This window comes from Hyposmocoma kahamanoa, unplaced genomic scaffold (genome assembly GCF_003589595.1).
Source record: "Hyposmocoma kahamanoa isolate Upper Pololo Valley unplaced genomic scaffold, ASM358959v1 78, whole genome shotgun sequence".
In the NCBI taxonomy this organism is placed as follows: Eukaryota; Metazoa; Arthropoda; class Insecta; order Lepidoptera; family Cosmopterigidae; genus Hyposmocoma; species Hyposmocoma kahamanoa.
The window spans coordinates 16,493,465-16,516,491 of record NW_020653945.1 but is presented as its reverse complement, the minus strand read 5'-3'; the positions used below and the strand labels follow the sequence as shown (position 1 = coordinate 16,516,491).

General features: G+C 35.4%; 2 protein-coding genes across 2 annotated transcripts in view; one reads left to right on the top strand and one right to left on the bottom strand.

Moving 5' to 3' along the window:
* Positions 1-23,027, bottom strand: part of LOC113233389 (pseudouridine-5'-phosphate glycosidase-like) — a 216,274-nt gene that overhangs the window by 171,128 nt on the left and 22,119 nt on the right. The gene's annotated exons all lie outside the window — the stretch shown is intronic.
* The window catches only part of LOC113233218 (EF-hand domain-containing protein 1-like), a 98,585-nt gene continuing 81,701 nt past the window's right edge, over positions 6,144-23,027 (top strand). The window contains exons 1-3 of the mRNA XM_026468256.1: positions 6,144-6,334; positions 7,703-7,919; positions 19,506-19,661. Of these exons, the coding sequence (XP_026324041.1) occupies positions 6,147-6,334; positions 7,703-7,919; positions 19,506-19,661 (561 nt within the window). The 5' untranslated portion in view covers positions 6,144-6,146. The remainder of the gene's footprint in view (positions 6,335-7,702; positions 7,920-19,505; positions 19,662-23,027) is intronic.

The following is a 23,027-nucleotide window of genomic DNA, read 5'->3' as shown; positions in this document are numbered from 1 at the left end:
ATGTTGGTAAATAGGAAGCTAAAGGCACATATATCACACAGAATTAGTTATAAGCTCAGTTTAAACCATAGTATTATTTGAATCGATATTTTCATTTATTTTAAAATACTTATATTAATATTTCAAGGTAGCTAGCGTGGCTTATCAGTGCATCGATAATTAAAACAAATGATCAACTATTAAGGGTACAAAGATAGCTAGATACAATTAGACCAATAGTACATATAAGTATTAAGTTTTATATATTAACGAGCGTGAAATTACTGTGTCATATCGACGGGGATAGTGCAATTACGCGTAACCAGCGTTTGATTATGAGTCTCTATTTCGGTAATTTAGTCGTCAAATTAAACCTGCATAAATGCCGCGGCAACCAAATGAGCGTGATTACGGGAATCTATAGTTATAAGTCCATAGACAACATAAATTAACGCTTACTGTGCAAAAACGGAAGTCGTAGCCATTGAAATAACAAAGTAAGAACGTTAAATCCCTCTGCTGTGAAAATTTGGTTTGGCGCAGATACGCGCTTTTTACCAATACTATACATACGCGGATTTGCACCTGACGATATGTAAAAAAGATGTGAATGTGATGAATACAATTACATCTAGACATGACAATTTGCATAGCTATTGCTATAAGTAAGTATGATCCCACTGTGGTCAAGTACAGAACAAAGAACGATTACAATTGAAGGTCTTGGCCGGTAAAAAAATATAAGTATAAAAAAAACAATCAAGTGACGGGACGAGAAAGTCATGTGCCTGGTGATAAGCTACACGCCTGTCCATAACAGTTGTTGCGCCACTCAGAGCTTCAAATCGCAAAGATCTGAGGGGCACTGTCTCTGCTCCATGTCCCATGTGTCGTAATTTCACCTGCACATTTACCTTTCAAAACTGAAATTTTCTATTAATTTCTATAAGGACACATACTACGTTATATTTATTTGATTTTAAATATTATTGCAACGTTCCCAATATAATCCAACCTTCAAACTATCTATGTCAGAACAATCTATCGCGGAGCCTTGAGATAGACTCCAGACCCCTACAAATTGCTTCGGACGTATCAAATATGTTTGTGAGTAGCTATCGATTCGTACAGTGCTATTTTCCAAAGTCTAGGCCTTGGAGTATCGGTTGTTAACCCATTTCATTGCAATATGTCGTTTCATCCGTTTACTACAGTAATTAAAATCACCCTGAAGATTGTTTTTGAATTCTTAACAAACACCAGAGATATTAATGATTAAACTCATGTTTACAAAACGTTTATTTTCGAATGTCTCTGAGAGAACAACAACGTAAGGCATAGATTGCAAAAAACCTTTAAGACTCATCTGTATTCTAAGTTACAACTTATCTATTTTACTTTGTTTAACCACAAGCGCGTGGCCGATATATGGCGTATGAAATTGATACTAATACTTAGAGGTCAAAGTCATTTGCTACTGTTCAAGCCTTAAAGCGAGGTAGCCCCGAAATCCGCGCGCTTAAAATTAGTATGAATAAAATAAGAACAGGTGGAGAAAATTTGCCACAGTTCCGACGTTGACAAGCGCTCGATGTTGATTGTTGGGGCTGCGGACGCGACGCGGCGTCGTTAAACCGCTGGGCAATTTTCAAGTTTTGATATAAATGTGAATTTAAGAACTATAGGGCTTCAGTTGAAAACGAAAATTTAAGAGATTCTCTGTAATACTTAAAGATAAATATCTCCATCTTAAAATTATGTACAAAGTTTGATAGTTTATTCTTAAATAATTACTTTTAAACTTTTATTTTAACCTGTTTTCGGATTGTTATAAGATCTGGTAAAATACATCCTTTCGTGTAATTAATTAACATAGTTTTTAGACAAATCTTAGGTATATCGTGTATTTTTTGTAAGATCGTTATTTAATAGTAAATACCGAAACCATTGACTATGACCGAAACCATTTGATTAGCAAAACAGTTTTTCCCGCTGCTCCTCTCGTGACTCTCCATGAGGTTAAATCGTTCAAAACGGCTGCGCTTGTGTACAATCAACGACTACAGCATGCCTTGTGGAGAGGCGAATCATGTGTCGGGTATATTTTTGGTGGTGGTGTTTGTGACTGTAGTTGTATAGTGTCATTTATTTTACAAATTTTATGTGCAAGGAGGTGGTCAAATTAAATGCATGAAAAAAAAATTCAAGCACAAATCCAGCTATTGTGCACGATTTGACCTTCTTCACTGGGTTCGTGGAGTAGCAAAGTATTTTATTTTCATTTTTTTTGCTTTCACAATTAAAATCATCACATTCTTAGAATAATAACGCATAGAATGATAGTTTCATATCAAACGAACTGTCACAAGTGAGGCAAAAATCAAATTCATGTAGGCTAGTTTTAGTAGTAGGTTAATTTTCGGTTTTAGTGAATATTTATATAAAAATACAAGTTGAAACGCGTTACTTCCTTATGGAATGTGATGTTAGTATCTATTTTATGTTTGTCTGACGTATTTTTACACTCATTTACCGCACATTTCGTCATTTTTAGCTAAAATTCTTGATCTGTTCGCGGTGCAAGTGGACCTTGAGTACTGAAGGCCCGCCCGCTCGTGTAGGCCCTTTTGGCGCGCTGCAATTTGCCTCACTTAGCGTGTGCGGACTAGGTTTCTATGCGTTATTATTCTAAGATCACATTAATATTTCTTTTTAAAGTCCTGTGCTCTAATCTGTCAATTGTAATTTCATAAACCATGTCACAAAGTATCTCTTTTTAGTTCTGAATCACAATTGTATTGTCTGTGGTACTCGCTACTATAATAAGTTAATGAGATAGTACTGTACATTGTAAGTCAATGTGTACAGTTCTTTTATTTTTTTCCATTCTATAAGCTGTACACGGAACCTTAGAACTATAATGAATATCAAAAAAAGAACGTATTTTTGCTAATTAAAATATGAAATAACGCGCTACTCATATTCCCTACTGTTAAATTGGCCTAAAGGTCGACCGGGCAACAAACCTTTGTTTAAAAAAAGATTGGTTAAAATATAAGCGGTACTTGGCTACTTCTATTCTATTTTTCTTTGAAAATGTTGTCTTGGATTGTTAACAAAGTATACATTAAATATTATTACTTTTATTATTTTATTTATTCGTAGAAAAAGTATTGTATGCAATTATTACATAATTAGGTCTTAAAATCTAGTACCTATCTCTTAGGCCACTCGGCTTCGGTACTCGACTTCAAGAACTCTCATTATGCAATGAGGGCGCATAAAATACTATTTAGTGACAGGCTAAAAATATTGTTTGTCGTGTTTAATAACACTGACATAAAATTAATAGATACTTTTGTAAATGCTATGATTATCAAGTTCAATAATCTCAGTACAGAGTACTAAAAAAAACTGACCTCAAAAGTACGTTGAATTACGTCTATTTGCTAAGTTTTATTGAAATATCCCCTAGTTCGCCACTATACAGGACTTGACACTGGAGATAATAATAATCGATTCTCACTAGTCAAAGTATATTGAGAGAAAAACGCCTTGAATTGGAGAAATACCAAAATCAACCTTTAAAATAATTGCTCCTAAATTAAAGTTAGGCACTATTTATAAAAATGAATTTTTATGCGTGAACAGTCCCCTTAAAGGTGGATGATTTTCTTCAAAATGAAATGGGACTACTATGGAAGTACCCCCTTTCCGACAAAAAAAGAATCATGAAAATCGGTTCACAAATACCGGAGTTATCGCGTAACATACATACAAAAAAAAAGAACATACAGTCGAATTGAGAACCTCTTTTTTGAAGTCGGTTAATAAAGTAACCGAGGGGTTCACTTAATTCTTAAATTACTTGCTACCATGGAAGAGGGGTTAGTTTTCCCTTGTTTTCCCGCTTCAAGCGAAATCCCCTACAAAGGAGATTTATTGACGTAATATCTCAGTATCCTAGCAACAAAAACTTTTATTTATACTCAACAGCTGTGCTCGCGACAATTGTCAGTTTTTTTCAAACGCTTTTCCTAGTTCACGCATTTTCTTGTCGATAGCATTTTAATCTTTAGTTTTTAATCAAGTTTATTAAAAGGTATGAAATAAATTGAAACATATATTTTAAACATCACATTACTAATTTCAAAGTCTAGGTCGTTAGTGCATATTGTTAAATTTAGAGTTCTTCAGTCTTTTCAAATGTAAGTACTCATTAGTTTACTCATTATATTTTGTTAATTTGCTTATTATACTCATTCCTTTATCCTTTGGTGCCTTTTTTATCACAAGCCATCATGGGCGATAAATAGTGTCAGCACGATCAATGTACAATTGCTTAAATCCCATGTGATTGAGTGTCACTTTTTTGTAATCATGCTTTCGCCTTTACTTTTAGTACATACATTTAGTGGTACTTTTCTCATGTGATAATAATTATTTAAATACGCAAACCCAAACTCAAATAGCCGCAATTTCTTAGGTAAGCAAAGAAATCGTCGTTTTGATTAAACTCTGCTATTCATTCTTAAGGCAAATTCCTGATTTGAGAAGAATAAGTAAGAAACTACAGAGGTTACTCCTTGTAAATGTAAATGCAGATTACCACTGCAGTCGAGTGGCTTGCACACCGGTTTTCATGGTGTCGCAATCTTAGAGGTACCGGGTTCAACTCTCTCTCGGGTCAATGTAGAAAAACCCAACTTTTCCTTTTTAAATATTGTCTCGAGCTTGGTTGTTTGTGGTGCCATTGTCATTTCCAATTTCCATACCACAAGTCCTTTAGCTACCTGCTGTGTTATTAGAGCAACGTATGTAATGTTTTCTAATATTTATACATTTATTATTATTATTTATAAATAAACATTTACACACATTTATCATTTACGATATTTATTTCAAATATGTTATAAATCGAGACTACTTGCAAGAGATAAACGGGTACCATGGATTTTTGTAATCCAAGTACGCAGAAACTGTACATATAGTGTACAGTTTTTGTTTCACTATACTTTTAAACGTCGTGAATGGTAAATTTTGAATATCAACCGAAATAAAAGCATGTATATCGCTGATAAAATGAATCTGTGACTTTGTGAAAACGACTAACTATCAAGAACAGTCAGTTTATTTTTCTCGTATATATCTCGTATTAATGTTATCTTTATCAATACTTTTCATTAAAAAATTATTCCTAACATAAATTCATTTTCGTAAATGTGCTGTGACGCCAGTGTAAGAATGTTAATTTCTTTATACTAATTGCTAGGTATGAAGAAGTTTACGGAAATCCAAACATGCAGCGATATTGTCTTCAAAGCAAATATTTTGTCTCAAACTATACTCTCGTGATGTTAATTTCATGACTTTATATGTAACGCGAATGTTAAGTTATTCAGCAGAGTACACTCATTATCGCTAAACCAGGATTATAATATTGTTTTTTAATTATCCACAAAAACCAGTAGACTTTAAAAGGCTGTTAAGATAGGGTAACGTACATTAAAGTATAACATATGCGTAATACATATTCTGTTGTGTTAATTAGGAGAAAAATAGAACCCATAAAGTAAGTTTTTACAAGTATATTTTACAAGGTTCCTTGAACACGAAACATCTTGAGTTCTTGTCGCTTAGAACAAACAGAGGTAATGACTTGAAGAAATTTTCAAATAAAGGTGTACATTGATTCTGAAAATAATCATTTAAATATTTTTTTATCAACTATCGAAGTACCTACACAGACCGTCATCTTGAAATCACCAGCCCGACATTTAATTTAAACATACAGTCAGGGAAAAACACCACAAATAAAAGTGCCGAAAAATTATTTTAAAAATTAATTGTAGGTACAATGACTGACTTCTTGTATTGTTTGTTGCTGAAGCATGTAGCCCAAGCTCTCATTGACATCTTGAGTTGTGTTTGTCATTATTAGGTTCTTATACATATTTATCAAGTCCAGAATAAAATACCGGCCTAAAAGAACCGGGAACTGACAAGAAAGGTATGAAGGACTTGATACAAAAGGAGGAAGCGAAAGAAATGTGCCAGAATTGTAGCAAATGTCTATAGTCTCCACCTACCCCACTCGCACACAAATAGTATATTAAATGTGTGTGTAATTTTTTAAAACATTTATGTTTATGCATATTCAATAGACTATGGCGTGGGGTCTCCCAAAACTCCCAGGGCTAACGTTCACGGACCCTACTAAGACTCAGTTTCATAGATGTCCCTCGCTGAAGTTCTACCAGGGGCGTCGATTCCCGGATATGCATGTGAAAGGCTCAGGAGGAACCGGCACTGATACTGACAGCAATGCTTTCGCCTTATCTGAAGATTCTGTCATGTAAGTACACAGAGTAACATGGAATATGACCAAGAAATTTTAGGGACAAATTTTGTGTGCGCCATATTTTCTAGTTAATACCGTCATAAACTATATGTAAATTTACTCCCTGTAAGAGTTGAATAATCGTGTCATCTAGTGTTGAGTAACGGAACTCCTTAGCCAAACAATGAAAATGTTTAGCTTAGAATTCCGGAGTTCTTATGCAACATACTTACAGTATATGCTTTAATCCTATTACAATAACTTTTGTTCAGCTTGACATCTACTCCAGACACAATTCGACGGTATACGAGTAGAAAATAATTATAAGGAACATTCTAGGTCTCAGATAAAAGAATATTGGCTTTTAATGTCAATGCAATATAGGTGCTTTTTATTTGTCTTGATGGCACAAAATTATCAAATATTTAGAGAAAGAGTTATACGTTTCATTTGGTGAAAATAACATTTATCGATGATATGAAACTCCTTCACTCGATACAATTTTATTATTACTATTAACCCGACAGCACAAAACAGACAAATAAATCATGTCCACTCAAAATATTTTTGATTTATATAGTGAAGCATACGTTCGGCTCAAGAGAGCGTTAATGCGCAACAAGGTTGGTTATGTATATTTCATAACAATAGCTGCAAGGTAACGGCCACTTCACACTTCACTAGTTTTTTTTTATTCCGTGGTTCTAACCTAAACCCATCCAATTGTTTTATACAAAAAAATTAAGCTGGTTAAAGATAACTTTGAATCCTTAAGCTCACAGAACAGAATAATCAAGCGGAATGTCGGTTCCCTGCCGAAGCGCAACAATTTTTCTTATTTTTATTTTTCACAGTTCTGCACAATTGCGCGCACAAATAATTTTCTTATTTTATTCTTTTTCACACTTCTCAATAAACATACATTTGTGCCAAATTTTGGTTTTGACCACAGATATCTTAGGTGATGGTTCGAAATTTAAAACGTGGGTTTCGTGACAACCTGTAGAATTGTATGTTTTATGTTAATTTCAAATTTCATGCTTACTGGATGAGGAACAGCCGAGTAAATTACATTCGCAATTAGGCCAAGTTGAGTGGACGCAAAGAAAGCTTCGCTCGCACCGCTCGCTGCTCTTCGATTATCATTAACCTTTACCTAAGTGACTTCTGAATGTTTTAATACTAAAAAGGTCCCCACTTTTGCAAGCTTATTTTTAACTGACGAGATACTTCAAATAACAATTTTCGTTCTAGAACATTAAAATGACATTACCATTCCTTACAGACCTGCAATTGTTGTTTGTATCAGTTTGACAGGAATTGCGTGTTCGTTTCAATTTTGTATATCAGACGAAGACGCCTCACAAATGCCTCTAATTTCAGATACGACCCTTCGTTAACGTATGGGCGCGTCAAAGCAGCCGCTATGCCTCAAGTGATTCCCCATTGGGTGCACTATGACAAACGGTGCCTCAATTTCACAGCGTTCTTTAAACAGCCTGTCCATGATAGTCCTGATGAAGCCTTCAGGGTTCGGATCGTCAATATCATTTACTTTCTTGAGGATGACACTTTGACGGTAGTGGAACCTCGAGTTAGGGTAAGTATCTTATTTTAACACTATCATTGCTGTATTTATAATAAAAAAACCAGTAAATAGTGAGGCGATGGAGGCGACAGACACCGGTTTTTACAAACACCGAGTTTAGTCGGATCGAAGTATATTTTTTGTGTTTTTTTAATAATATCAAGTGACGAGACGAACGAGTCATGCACCTGATGGTAAGCGACCGTAACACGCCTGTCCATAACATTTGTAGTGCCGCTCAGAGTTTTAAATCGCAAAGATGTGAAGGGCATTGCCACTGCACCCGTCACCCTGAGACATAAGTTGACAAGTCCCATGTGCCTGTAGTTTCACCAGCACCCTTACCCTTTAAATCCGGAACGCAGTAATGCTGACATTACCGCTTGGCGGCAGAAGCAGGTAAGGTGGCAGTTCTTCCCGGGACGAACTCTTTCACAAGGAACTTCTACTGCTACTAAAAAAGTAAGAGTAATCAGTAGTTCGATTTAGAATTGTATGTTTTACGTTATAATGTAAATAATTAGTTTTTACTGAAATTATAAACTGTTTGTTTGATTTTTGTGTGAATAATAATATACCCTTATTACTCATTATCAAGCCTTCCACAATCATAAAATCTCAATACAAATAACAAAATCGCAACTGTTTCGATACTAACAATTTGGGTTACATTATATTCCGTCAAAAATTATGGACTTTGAATAACCTACTTGTGAACACATTTCGTCGCAGAGGAGCTCATCGTGAAATGGCAGAAATAGGTATGGTGGTACTGGAGGAATCCAGTGCCACCATGCCTATTTCTGCTGCTTTGGAGAGTAAAGTGACGGGCGCAATAGCAGTGCCTCTCAAATCCTTGTAATTTACAGGAAAGGAATGTAGTGCGGGGAGGCTCACAGGCGTGCTCCTGATGGAGTGCACGAAATTGTTAGTCCTACTTTATATAATAAAAATAAAAACCGCTTAGCATTAAAATCAAAACTGGCATTATGAGTCTGTGCATCCTATTGTATAATCATATTGTAATTTATGTGAATATAACGTTTTATTTCATCACTTTTATTCAATTTTGGGGCCCAGAGATTTATGTAAAGTCAATATTTCCGAAGCCCATTGTATAAAAATTACAAGCACTTCCTCGAGAACACTGTATACAAGATCAAAACTGCCTTTGCAATAGATTATGTTTTAGACACAGCATACTTACGGAATTGGAAACAATTTTATTTCACTTTCGATATATTTGTGAACAAAATATTAAAGCTGCGATTTTGGAGTAAAATACAGAGCATTAGATTTTACTATTAGTTGAAGACGCTTCAAAGATGTATTTACATTGTATATGTTGCTTACATGCTGAAGTTAGGGTAGATTGGGGTCACGTTTCAGAAGTTCTTCCGTAATGAGATACTTGCATTAAACTATCGTTAACTACACATAGGTGTTTATATACTATCATTTATATTTATATTTGTTTTAATGAATTGATGTCCAATACTCTCTTGTTTCTTGATTCCTTCAAACGTCGTGTTAAGGATCACTTCCTTAACTACTAAGTCTTTTTTTTTTATCTCCGTTTCTTCATTTTATTTTTCTTTTGCATAGTGTTATAATCTCCTTTGTGTATTTATCTTATTATTATTGCTACTTATTTTATTGAGTTTACTATTATTATTATTTGTCTATATATTCTAATAATGTACGTTTTTGATATTATTGCTTATATATTTAGTTTATTGATGAGTAGTGTATTTATTTATAAGCACTTTCATTACAAGATATTCTTTGGTTGCACCCCCCATTCCAACTGTTCAATTTCTATCCTAAGGTTGCCTGGAAGAAATTGCTACTTAGCAATAAGGCCGCCTGTTGTACATAATCTTACCCTGTGATACTTACATTACTGTTCTGTTTTGTCATTGTAATTTTTAATGTGCAATAAAGAATATTTCATTCATTCATTCAAGAATTAGTGCCGCTGACTTTCTTTCTTCACCATTGCTAGAGTTAGCTGGAAGAGATGTTTTCTCGAGATAAGCTCACCGTTGTATATGTCCTTTGTAACATGTGGTTTTAATGTCTTTTCTTTGTGCAATACATAATGTATTACAGACCTTCAGAGTTGTCGTCTTATAATAATTTCATTCATATATTTGATGACATAAATATTTCTTAAAAATCACACCATAAACTATGGCTGCATTCAAAATTCTATCAGCGACTTCTTCTGCTTGCTATCGTGGTGAAAGGTACTTGCCTTGCAGTACCTTAGTACTCACCGATTGCTACCCTGGGTGCGCCAGGCTACAAAAGAATGGTACTTTTTTTAACCACTTTAACAAAATAAGGAAGTTCTGACTGTATTTTTTTTGTTACATACAAACAGACTGTATTTTTTTGTTACGCGATAGCTCCGGCTTTTGTTTTGGAATATTCTCTCATGATTCTTTTTTTTTTGGAAAGAAGGTCTCTGAGAAGTGGCTCCATTTAATTTTAAAGAAAATATTTCACCTCTAAGGGTGGAATATACTATAACTACTAGGGGATGAATGACTTTTGAGGTCGGTTCTTTTAGTACTTTGTACTGAGATTATATTATAATACCAAGCGAAGGGACGAACAAGTCGTGCGCCTGGCTGTAAGCGACACGCCTATCCATAACAGTTGCAGTGCCACTCAAAACTTTACATCGCAAAGAACTTAGGTGCACTGCCACTGCGCCTGACACCTTGAGACAAGTGCCATGTCGGGAGGCTCCTTTTGTGCCTCTAATTATTTATTAAGTTCACCGGACTACATTACTAACATCATAAACAATAACTTTTGCACCGTGATTTTTTTTAAACATAATAATTTTATTTACCAAACAGAAACTTTTGAATTTTTGTTGTGCTATCTGATAATTCGTACACTCCATGCGGTGACCACACTCTCAGCGACTGATAGTGTGTCTTACAACGTCATTTTGCAAATTCTCTCATGATTCTCTCTGAGCAACAACCGATAGTTTAGTGTTTCTAAGTGCCTCTTTTACTCCTTCTTTTTCTCCTCCCTCATCGGAGGTTGAACAACATCTTGACAATCCGGAATTTAGAAAAAGAAGCATTCCCTCAAATACCAGGAATGTGGGCTTCTACGGACCTTTTGTTTTGATGATAATCTGGAGTAATTTATACTTATCGTTTCTCAGGACGTACCCAATGTCCCTGTATTAATGGTGTTCATTAGTTCGATATTTTTCTTTACTTTATTGAGTATTCATTTCTTTCTACATTTATAACCTTTAGTAGCAGTAAGCTCCTTGTGAAATAGGTCGTCTAAGGAAGTATAAAATACGTAAGGTAGCAAGCTACCTTACTATAGTAACGTAAGTCAAGCAAGCAGTAATGTGAAGACTACTGTGTTTTGGTTGTGAAAGGTAAGAGTGCTAATTAAGTTACAGGCACACGGGACTTGTTAAATTATGTCTCAGGGTGACAGGTATAGTGGCAGTGTCCGCCAGATCTTTGCGATTTAAGGCATTGTAACTACCATGGATAGAGGTGTCGCTTAACAGCAGGAGCACGACTTGTTCGTTCTGTCACTTGATATCATGAAAACCTGGTAACGCCATGAGATTCTCAACGTAAACCAACATCTTGAAAGCCGCTTCTTCTTTTACGACATGATAGTTTCATAAGTGTAACTTATGACTTAAAATTTTTGCCTTCTTCTTCTTATCTTATTGATGACATAAACTGTACTATTGTGGCCCAGAACTCCGCCAGGCCGAGTCTAGAGCACGATGTGAGGTAGACAAAGATACGATTTTAGTATTGAGCGGTGGGAGATAAGCTTGCCATCGTGTTCGGCGTGCTTTCGTGCACACCAGTAACAAAAAAAAAACTTATGTAATGGGACTCTGATGAAGAAAGTCTTTATTTATTTATTGGTTCTATTGCATTTATTACAATATGTATTACATACAATAAATAAAATACGTTGAATGAAAATGAAATGATGAAAATGAATGAAAGTGTCTTTATTATCTTTCACAAAAAAATTGTGTTAAATTTCATTCATTTTTATGGACGACTCAAGCTTGACCAAAAACTTGACAACGCCAAAATCGTTTTCGCAAAAAAGACTTAAAGGTTCCTAAGACAGTTTCTTTGTATCTTTCATGGTTTCGGATTTCCCCATACTGTCCCATAAAAAAACTCTGTATACATATATATATTTATTTGGTTTGTATGTGTGTTAGTGCATGAGTGTGTACATGTATGTGTGTATGATGTGTCACGTTGGAGTGCAAGTTTATGTATGAGAATTATGTATGGTAACTATATATTAGTGATTCGGTGTTTATGTGTTAGGTGACCATCTGAATATCTTATCTAATTGCATAACTTGTAAGTGAACACAGCTTACAAAAAGAACGTAAATAAAGATAAATATGAGTTTAAAAACAGTAACTAAATGTAAAAAAGTAATGCAAACAAAAACAATCAATTCAAGGGTCTCGAGCAGTAAAAAATGTATGAGAAAAAGATAATTTAAATGTCTTTAACAAAGTCTCAGGAATGCTGCTCGAAGTTATTATTTATTACTTTTTAATAGAATTGATGCATCAGGTACGCAATAAGAAAAATAAACGGCATTTTAGATAGAATGTGATTGTCCTGAAAATGTGGATGCAGCTAATCACAGTTAATGGTCCATGTCTAACTAATGACTCTATCACTCTTGTCCACTGAGACAAGAAGGAGACGAGAAAAGCGAACGCATGACAATTGTAGGAAAAAATTCGCTTTCACTAAAAGCATTCACGTCTTTTATTCGTGTTTTTCAAAGATTACATCCTGATTACATGAAGGAACAAAAGAAAGATTGCTGCTTTGAATTCATAAAGCTTTTACGAGTATCTTTTTTTGATTATGTGGAATGTACAATACATAACTTTTTCTTAAAATTTTGCAGACATATAGACCAAAGAAACTGGTATAGCAGTAATTAAGAAAAACTTAATGCTTGTCAAAAACATTCAAAAAAACTTGAAAAAAAATTGTAAAACTTGATACTTGGTAAAGAATAACAAAGCAGAAGTCGTTGCTGTAAATGTCAGAGACTGTAACGATGCCTCAGTGACTTGACCTCCACGATAGCAATATCTGTATTGTTTTTGTTGCCTACTTGCTATTCCATGCGTGTCGTTTACGCCCACGTGTTTTATAAAACAACCACCGATTGTATGTATCCGCGGGCGCGATATTACATGATATTTGTATCACAGTTTCATACGATATAACAAAATACAATTGCATTCTGTACGCTAGTACATAGATATCGTTGTGCATTTTATATCTGTTTGTGGCATTTCAACTCGACATGGACATTGAAAAAGTGAACGAGATTTGTTTGTGATCGAAACAAATTGAAAAGGATCTGTGCTATCATTCAAAGTTTAGGTGCGTCAATATCGATGCGTTAAAAAAACTTGATGGATTTCTTAAAGTTTTTAGGTTCTATAAGAACATAATAATTTAAATGTTACATAATAATTCATACCCTAACTGAAAAGCATCAGCCTTTTTCGCATATGTTTACGTTAAGCTACGTTACTTTATAGGTGCTAGAGTGATTTAGACAGGGTCAATTTTTTTAAATGTAAAGTAGGAATAAAACGAACAGAAGAGCCACTTGATGGAAAATGGTCTTGGTCGCTAATAAACATCTGCAATATCAGAGGAGTTGCCCATGTGTTGCCAGCCTTTGAGAGCTTTGTTGACTTTTTGAAGATCCCCATGTCATAGCTCAAAGGAATACTTCAGGAGGGAGAATATTCCATACCTTCATTCATTTCAGAGCTCAATGTGTAAGAGTTCGTCCAGGAAAGTACTGCCACCTTACCTATTTCCGCCAAGCAGTAATATCATCATTAAGTACTGTGTTCCAGCTTTGAAGGGTAAATAAAGGTGCTGGTGAAATTACAGACACATGGGACTTGTCAATTTGTGTCTCAGGGTGACGGGCACAGTGGCAGAGCCCCTCAGATCTTTGCGATTTAAAGCTCTGAGTGGCACTGCAACTGTTATGGACTTATAATCAGGCGCACGACTTGTTCGTCGCGTCACTTGATATTATTAAAAAAAATCTGCCCGCATCTTTGATGCCTGGTCTTAGAATGCCAGGCATCAAAGATGCGGGATGTCACGAAACTTAACTTTTCATGAGTCCGTACAAGGGTACCTACAGTGCTTTTTACAAAATACACGTTGTGTAACGTCGTGGAATATTTATGGCAAATGAGCGAGAATCCCATTTGAATGTGGTACGTGCATGCGGCGAGCAAACGAGGGGTTGCTCTGTTTGTGTGACTTAGGCCGGTTAAGACTTAACCGTAGCGTTCGCAGTCCATTGCTCTGTATCTTTAAAGTTTAGTATTGAACACGCTATGGTAGACGAGTAAGGGATTATAAACTTTTATGAAGGGTTCGATATTGGAGCAACGTATTTTTAATAGAGTTTCAGGGTGACGGCGAGCTCTGTTGCTAGCGGCATTTTTCGATTCTATTATATTTGTCTTTTTCCTTTCAGAGCCTTCTGCGCTATTCATTCTCAATAACGCGATGAACAATGCTGCCTGCACCGCAGTCTTTTTATTCGGATCCGCTTAATTTGAATGGCTCTCGATTAAATTTAAAAAATGCTTTGTTCACAACTATTGCCTTTGTACATTATTTAAGTTAGCGACCTAGTACATAAGCTACTGAAGTCGCATTCGTAATAGCAAACTGTGTGGGCGTTAATATTGTTATTATTACTCTTTACCTGCGAAGAAAAAAAATCTTTACCTTGAAAATCTTTTCTAATATATTTCTTAAGTAATACACACACGCGCACACACACTCACAAACGCGCGCGCACGCACACACGCACACACGCTCATTTTATCATATTGTTTTTCTCATAAAATAAAAAACATATACCTATAATCTTTATTTAATTAAATGATAAAGCCAGAAGACTGTCTGAGATGATATGTGGCGTCTCTTTAAACACGGTTCTGGCAGAATACCAGCGCCGTGGAAAACCGCGGCGGAATCCAAACTATTTACTTTAATTAGTTATACGTATAGTTAAACGTTCCTTTTGTTATAAAAAATTGTTATTTTAAGTGGTTCAATATAATAATAATAATGATGTCACTTTTAGTGGATCCTATGTAAATAAGTTATCATGGAAGTGAATAAAGTTTTATCTATATACATTTTTAACACTTTTCTGCACGAGTCCTACTATTTTAACGCTTGTTAACACCCATTATGTCCTTGTCATTTTTATGAAGTACTGTGAAAGAGAGCAGTCTATACTAAGTCGCTAACTTAGATATTGTATAGAGGCAGAGAAACAAACATTTTGTGTTTCGAGCAAACATTCTGTGTTAAACGTATTGCTTACACATTACAGTGAAAGGAGCTTCTTTCGTTGTAGCGAGAATCCAGCGAACGTAATATTCATAAGTGATATTATCAACGACGGTGATATACGCCGGGAGGCAGCCGGAACGCGATTGTAAGCGAATCTGGAACGGGGCTAGCAAATGAGCACGCATTTGTCTCGGCATGAATACGGCGTTCCAGCTTTGTTCGGTAAACCCGCCTGCCCGACCGCCGCTGGCCTACCTATTACATACTGCTTTATTTTTCCATATTTGGCTACTACTAATCCAAACTGCCTACCATGCGTATTGCCCTAGGTTTAAACATTTTTAAAATATTCGCTTTTCTCAAAATTTCATAACATAACAGATAACACAGGTGGACAGTTCTTATATTTTTAAATAACATATATATTTTATTTTTATTTAATTTAATAAAATATATAATTTCTAAGATTTTAACCGTGTGTGTCCATGGCACCCGCGATACAGGGTTTCCTTAGTGGGGGGCTATGTGCGTGTGCGTGTATTTGTGCGTAAAAAAATTTAATACCAAATTAAGAGGTCATTGATTTTAGTTCAATCATTTCTTACAATTATCGTTAAAAAATATCTTTGAGGAGTAATATTCAATTGAAAATCTCAGTAGGTACTCCATAAAACATGAAAGACGAAACTGGAACAGTATCTTGCAAAAAGGGTTATATTTTTCGCGTATTTAAAATGAACAATACAAAAATTCAAAGTCAATTCTAAAAATAAAATACACGATGACGAGAATGTGATCGAAAACATTTCTAGAATTTCAGCCGGATCACACGCAAGAGTTATTCAAACCATTCTCACCCAATACCTAATTGCGCAAACGTTCAACTACATAAGTGTATTATCGTACTTAGTGTTGCGTCGAATTGGCGACGACAAAAAAGTGATGTTATATTTAATATGAAAAACAACTCACTTATAATTTGCCGATATGATCACAAAAAGTACAAAACTTAGTTTATGTCTACGATTTTTGTCAAACAATTTGTTAGGCTGGTAGTATCTAAGCGACACGTCTGTCCATAACAGTTGCAGTGCCGCTCAGAGCTTTCAATCTCAAAAATCTGAGGGGCATTGACACTACGCCTGAGACATAAGTTGACAAGTCCCGTGTACCTGTAATTTTACCAGCACCCGTACCAAACCAGTTCAGAACTGAAACGCAGTAATGCTCATATTACTGCTGGGGCAGAAATAGCCAAGGTGTTAGTACTTCTCTGGACGAACTCTCTCACAGGAGCTCTACTGCAACTAATCTGTCTTCATTCAATATATTTTATTTCATAAATAAGCAAATTACACTTCAAATCGACAAATTTATTAAACATCATTTCTCATTCTCAACGCAGATTCCCATAAAACAAATTGTTCTTTGTTAATAGTTTGTTCGCACTTATCGTTTACAATACCTATTTAAAAATACCATAATGTAAAAACATTCGACAGACAGAACACTTCCATAAATTTTTCTGATGTAAATAAGCTGAAACAATAGGTATATTGCTTACATACTTTTTACCTTTTGTCACTACTTTCTACGAAAGGAAATTATTATATGTATATATTCTTCTTAACTTAAACTACATTTCCAAAACTACACTGTGACGCCAGGTGTAGGAATGTTAATTTATTTAAACTATCTCTCAGAAATATTCTGGCGCCCGATATGTAAATTGCCTTAACAGCGCGCTTCTGCAGAACAAAGATTCTATTAATGTTCGTGGTATTAACAGTAGTAACTAAAATAATCCAATTGAAAAATTTGTTGAAAGTTATGCAATTCGTTGTTGTCTCAAAAAGCTGTATCTATACCAAATTGCAATTTGGATTGTAACATTATACCTAAATATATTTAACTGTAAATATAAATGTATAACTGTCTAACATTTTTTTTTTAGTATTATGGTGTACACGAGATAATTATGTCATTGTCAGTGCAGGAACTAAATAGTTTTTGTGGACTATTAGCTTAGTGTTTTTGTTAATTACAACAGTAACTTTTACAGAAATAATTGAGACCCTTGTTACTTAATTAGACAACAACAACGTCAACATCATACCTTGCTCTGATTCCAAAGTAAGGAGCTAAAGCACTTGTGTTATGGAAAACGGAAACAACAACGGTACCACAAACACCCAGACCCGAGACAATATAGAAAAGTTAGTTTTCTACACTGACCTGGCCGGAGATCGAACCCGGAACCTCAGATATGGCGACACCATGAAAACCGGTGTGCAGACCACTCGATCACGGAGACCGTCAAATTTAGTTAAGCTGTCTTAGATGTGGCACTATTTTTTCGGATCTAAATAACGAATATTTATTTTTTCAAACGAACCACTGTTTCGGGCACTCTACAAGTCACGTGGTCAGCGAAACGTTGTAAGGAATTGTAAGAATTTCGTGGAATTGCATCTATTTGCCAAGTTTTATTGAAATCGGTTAACGGGAAGTACGCGAAACCGGATTCATCCCAAGGTTGCCACCCTTAGAATTGGAATATTTTCTTCACCACCCTCTTGCCAACAAAAAAATCTAAGTCGGTTCGCAAATGCCGGAGTAATCGCGTAACATACATACAAAAAAATACAGTCGAATTAATAACCTCCTTTTTTAAAGTCGGTTATAAAATAGTATCATTTGCAATGTGTCGCAATCGCGAAACTCTAAAGGACTCTATATGTAACCTATCTATTACCTTCGAAATATATTGTTCACATCGTATTTAACTTGAAATGATACGAAAGGCATCATCAACAAACAATATTAATAATATCTGATAATGTATTTTTATAAGTGCGTTACGAAGCTAAATATGTATTGATAATACGATGGCTTTCTAGAACAAAGGCCTATCTCTCAAAAACATCTAGTTCAACCTTGATGATGATGGTTCAAAAAAAGGCGTAACAAGTCCGCAACGTCGACAAATTGTATACCGTTGCAACGTGGCACGTAGTTATTTTAACCAAAGGAAAGGTTGCTGTATTATTTATAAAAAAAATCACTTTACCTGTAGGTGAAGATGATGAAATAGCTGAGTAATAAGTTGAAATAAGAACTGTTTTGATTTGGACCTCTATTAGTAAGTTAGTGTATCACATGTGTATGTTAGTATCACACGTCATAAGGGCTTTAATCACATGAAAATCATAAAGATAATTTAGTAGCACTAGAGCTCCTTGTGAAAGAGTTCGTCCAAGGAAGTACTGCCACCTTGTCTAATTCTGCCGGTAAGCAGTAATGTGAGCATTACTGTATTTTGGTTTTCAAAGGTAAGAGTGCAAGTGAAATTACAGGCACATGAGACTTGTCAACTTATGTCTCAGGGTGACAAGCGTAGGGGCAGTGTCCCTCAGATTTTTGCGATTTAAAGCTTTGAGTGGCACTGCAACTGTTATGGACAGGCTTGTCGTTTATATACTACCTCAGTGGCTTTGGTTGATTCCGCGTAACAACGAAAGTGTTGAATCAACCACTTTGGAATAAATAATTAGTAAAATTGAGGATATACGCTGATTACACATACGGTGTGAAAACACGATTCCTAAAAATGCTCACGATAGAAAATAACACAAACTTACCTCGAAATTTTACAAGAAAACCGCTGTATTCATTAGTTACTTTACAATATACCAATGATTTTTTTTAATATGAACTGAAGTAAATGGAATATCTATACTGTACGATATACATTTTTGAAATGGTTTCAATTTCGTTTGTAAAAAATAAATTTTAAAATAAAGCCAGTGTCGAGCTGAACCGTATTAGTACGGGAAAAATTTTAATTCGAGCAGAGGTGGTATCGACTCTTAACACCGGTGCACGACTTGTTCATCCTGTCACTTGGTATCATAAGAAAAACTTCATGAAACAAACAATAACGCATTTATGCATAATAAAGTTATCGCCTAATTTCTTGCATAGAATCTTTAAACATGTCCTGAAAAGTTGTCATTTCGCAGATGTGGATTATTATATTTAATATACCATGGGTGCTATAAATTCTCAGTTAGTTCTGTATGCAGAAAGATATAAATAAAGATATATAATAAAGAAAGGCCTTCTGAATAAAATATAATGTATTTGAGTATTATCCAACAAAGTAAAGCAATAAACCTTTTCGTTGTAGAATTCCGGTATTTGGCAAGGGAAAATGGTGAAGAGAGGCAAAGTGCCGAAGAACGAAGCTGGGGAGTACTGGCACTGGAAGGACTTGGATGTGGGCAAGGATATCTGCATCTACGGGAAAGTCTTCCATACGGTCTCTTGCGATCTCTATACAAAGGTACGTATTGATTGTAATTGCTTAGTAACTATATTACAACACTTGCGGCTTTATAAACTTGGTCTGTAAAGGCTTTACATATATTAACGGATCAGATAAGTATAGTCACGGCGCGGCGGGCAGCGCTTTCAGTGGATCCCACTATTCCCATTACGCAACCAAATTACATTAAACAAATTACTTTTGAAACGCAATCAAATTGCGTGCTCACTGACAGAAACAAATACTCGTATACAATTAGTTCCGGGCAACCTTAATATGGAGATGTAAAAACAATTTATACAAGTTCATCAACATCAATGCGGGTTAGGGACTTCATACGTTTTCCAAGGATTGTGAACCTTCGAAGTGCAGGTTTTATCATGACGTTATCCTTCACCGAAAAGCTCGCGGGAAATTTCAAATTAAATTAAATTTCGCATATAAATTCAGAGAAACTTAGAGGTGCGAACCCTGATTCGAAGCCACGCCCTTCGCTTGAAAGACGGTAGGTTAAACCTATCCATCATGCCTTTTTTGCGCAGGTACTTGTACGTACTTATTATGAGTGTTAAGACAATTTATTTAACTAGCTACTGGACCCTCTACAGCTGGGACCTAAAACGTTTTTTTAGTTGTGGAATTAAGGAGACGACTATCGATTGAAAATGTCATCTTCCTTTAATTATTATTTATTTTACACAACCCTATACATACGAGGGTCAAACTGAAAGTTCTTAGAACTGGCCACTTATAAACAATATAATAAAAAAATAATTCTTAAATTTGAAAATAGAACTCTTTGCCAATATTACTGAGTATATATTTCATTCATTTGTCATTTGTTTTACGATTTGGCGGCAAATTGAAAATTGTCTGTGTCACGTTAACATGAATTTAACACGAGAAAATTTTCATGCAATGATTTTTTATGACTTTCGATGTCATTTAAGTCAACAAGAAAGTTATGATAGACTACGATTGGCCTTTCACGATGAAGCCCCATCTCGTGCGACTGTTTACAACTGGTTTAATGAGTTTAAACGTGGTCGCACTAATCTCACTGATGATTTACGTGAGGGACGGCCTTCTACGGCGACGACTGAAGATAACATCTGTGTTGTGCGGCGTATGATAGAGACTGACAAAAGAGTGACCTATCAGCAGATTCGGACAAGCTTAGGCATCGGTATGAGTCAAGTGCACAAAATCCTCCACGAACATTTAGCGGTCAGGAAGCTTTGCGCCCGGTGGATACCTCATAATTTGACTGAGGCTCAAAAACTCCATCGTGTGGATTGGTGCCGTAAAATGATTGAAAGATTTAACGGAGGTGAATCAAATGCTGTGTTCGACATACTAACAGGTGACGAAAGCTGGATTTACTGTTATGATCCTGAAACCAAAAGACAATCTGCTCAGTGGGTGTTTCCTTTCGAGGAGTTGCCAACTAAAGTGAAGAGAGATCGAAGTGCGGGAAAAAAAATGGTGGCCTCGTTCTTTGGAAGGATAGGTCATTTCGCAACAATTGTGTTAGAGGATCAAAAAACAGTTTCTGCAGAATGGTACACTACCAATTGTTTGCCACTTGTCTTGGAAAAAGTTCGAGAGAAACGACCTCGCAGTAGGATCGTCCTTCACCACGACAACGCCTCGTCGCACACCGCCAAGCGAACGATCGACTATTTGGCGACATCAAACGTTGAATTATTGGTTCACCCGCCGTATAGCCCCGACCTCGCGCCTTGTGATTTTTATTTATTTTCAAAAATTAAAGGAAAGCGGTTTATGAATGCTGAAGAAGCGGTGGCTGCGTATCGCGATGCCATTGAAGAGACCCCTAAGGATGAGTGGGCAAAGTGCTTTTCCCAGTGGTTCCATCGCATGCAGCGGTGTATTGACGTGAATGGACAATATTTTGAAAAGATATAATAAAACTAATAACTGGCTAATGTAATCAGTTTTTAATTTTCTAAGAACTTTCAGTTTGACCCTCGTATTAAGGTAAATAAAATAATATCACATGATACATAAAATTAAACTTTCTTTAATTATTATTTCGTACCAAAAGATTATAGTCCTGTGAATAAAAAAGCTAAGCTGGTTTATTTATTTATTTATAATAAGACTTTTGCCGACTTACGAGTACAGCTTGACCAACATGCCCAGCAAGATAACAATCTTGATTATAAAATAATAATGCTATTAATTGCAATAATAAAAGTAAAGAACACAAAATAGCAGTAATAACAAATTGTAGAGCTAAGTCGTCGGGGATAGTGGAATTACGCTTATCTAGCATTTGGTTATGAGTCTCCATTTCGGTAGTTTAGTCGCCGTATCAAATCAGCGTAAATGTGGTGGTAATCAAATTAGCGTGATTTACTGGAATCTATTGTTATCAGTCCGTAGACAACATAAATTAATGCTTACTGTGCAAAAATGAAAGTCGTAGCCATTGAAATAACAAAGTAATAACGTTAAATCCTGTGAAATTTGGTTTGGTGCAGATACGCGGTTTTTACCAATACTACATACGCGGATTTGCACTATCCCCGATGAAATAGCTCTACAATAACATAAATTAACAAAATTTACAATAGCGGCTATGAGTTGCGACCAACTGTCTGCGAACAGATCAAGAATCGGTGGTCGATGCGTTGAAATCCTGTAGAGTGTGCGGTCTGTTAACGTGACAAAAGGTTTTTTAAATGTTTAATATGGGTTTAGTTACATAATAAATCTTAAAACAACGTTAACCCATAATTTCCATTCAACATCTCTCTTTATTTTATACGTAATTAATAGATTCAGGCATTACTTTGCGGAAGTTCATGTTAATAAAAATGGAAATAACTTAATTTGCTACTCCGCGAACCCAGTGGAGGTTAAATCGTGCGAAATAGCAGCGCTTGTGTTATTTATTTTATTAATTTTATGCGAGGAAGGAGAGTGGTAAAATTAATTGCTTGAAAAAAAAATTTCTATATAACAAATTTATTTATTTTTTTATTTCTCTTATAGAAAGGTATACTGGGGTAACATTTAGGGACACGTATTGAACGGGAAAGGGAATAGGTAAAGTGAATCTTTAAAAGCATTCGATTTTATAAACCCATGTGTAGATAAAAAACGAGCATGGAATGACACAAAAATGTATTTAAAATCAGTCATTTGTTTACCAAGGTCAAATAAAACACATGGAGTCTAATGGTCGTATTCCAGAACTCTACTCAATGCTCAAGTCACGACTTGAGTTTGATTTCAAGCACTGGAAATATGACCCTAATGACAAGGACTTGAGTATGATTTCTAGTGCTTTAAATCATACTCAAGTCCTGACTTGAGCATTGAGTAGAGTTCTGGAATACGACCCTTAGAGTCGTA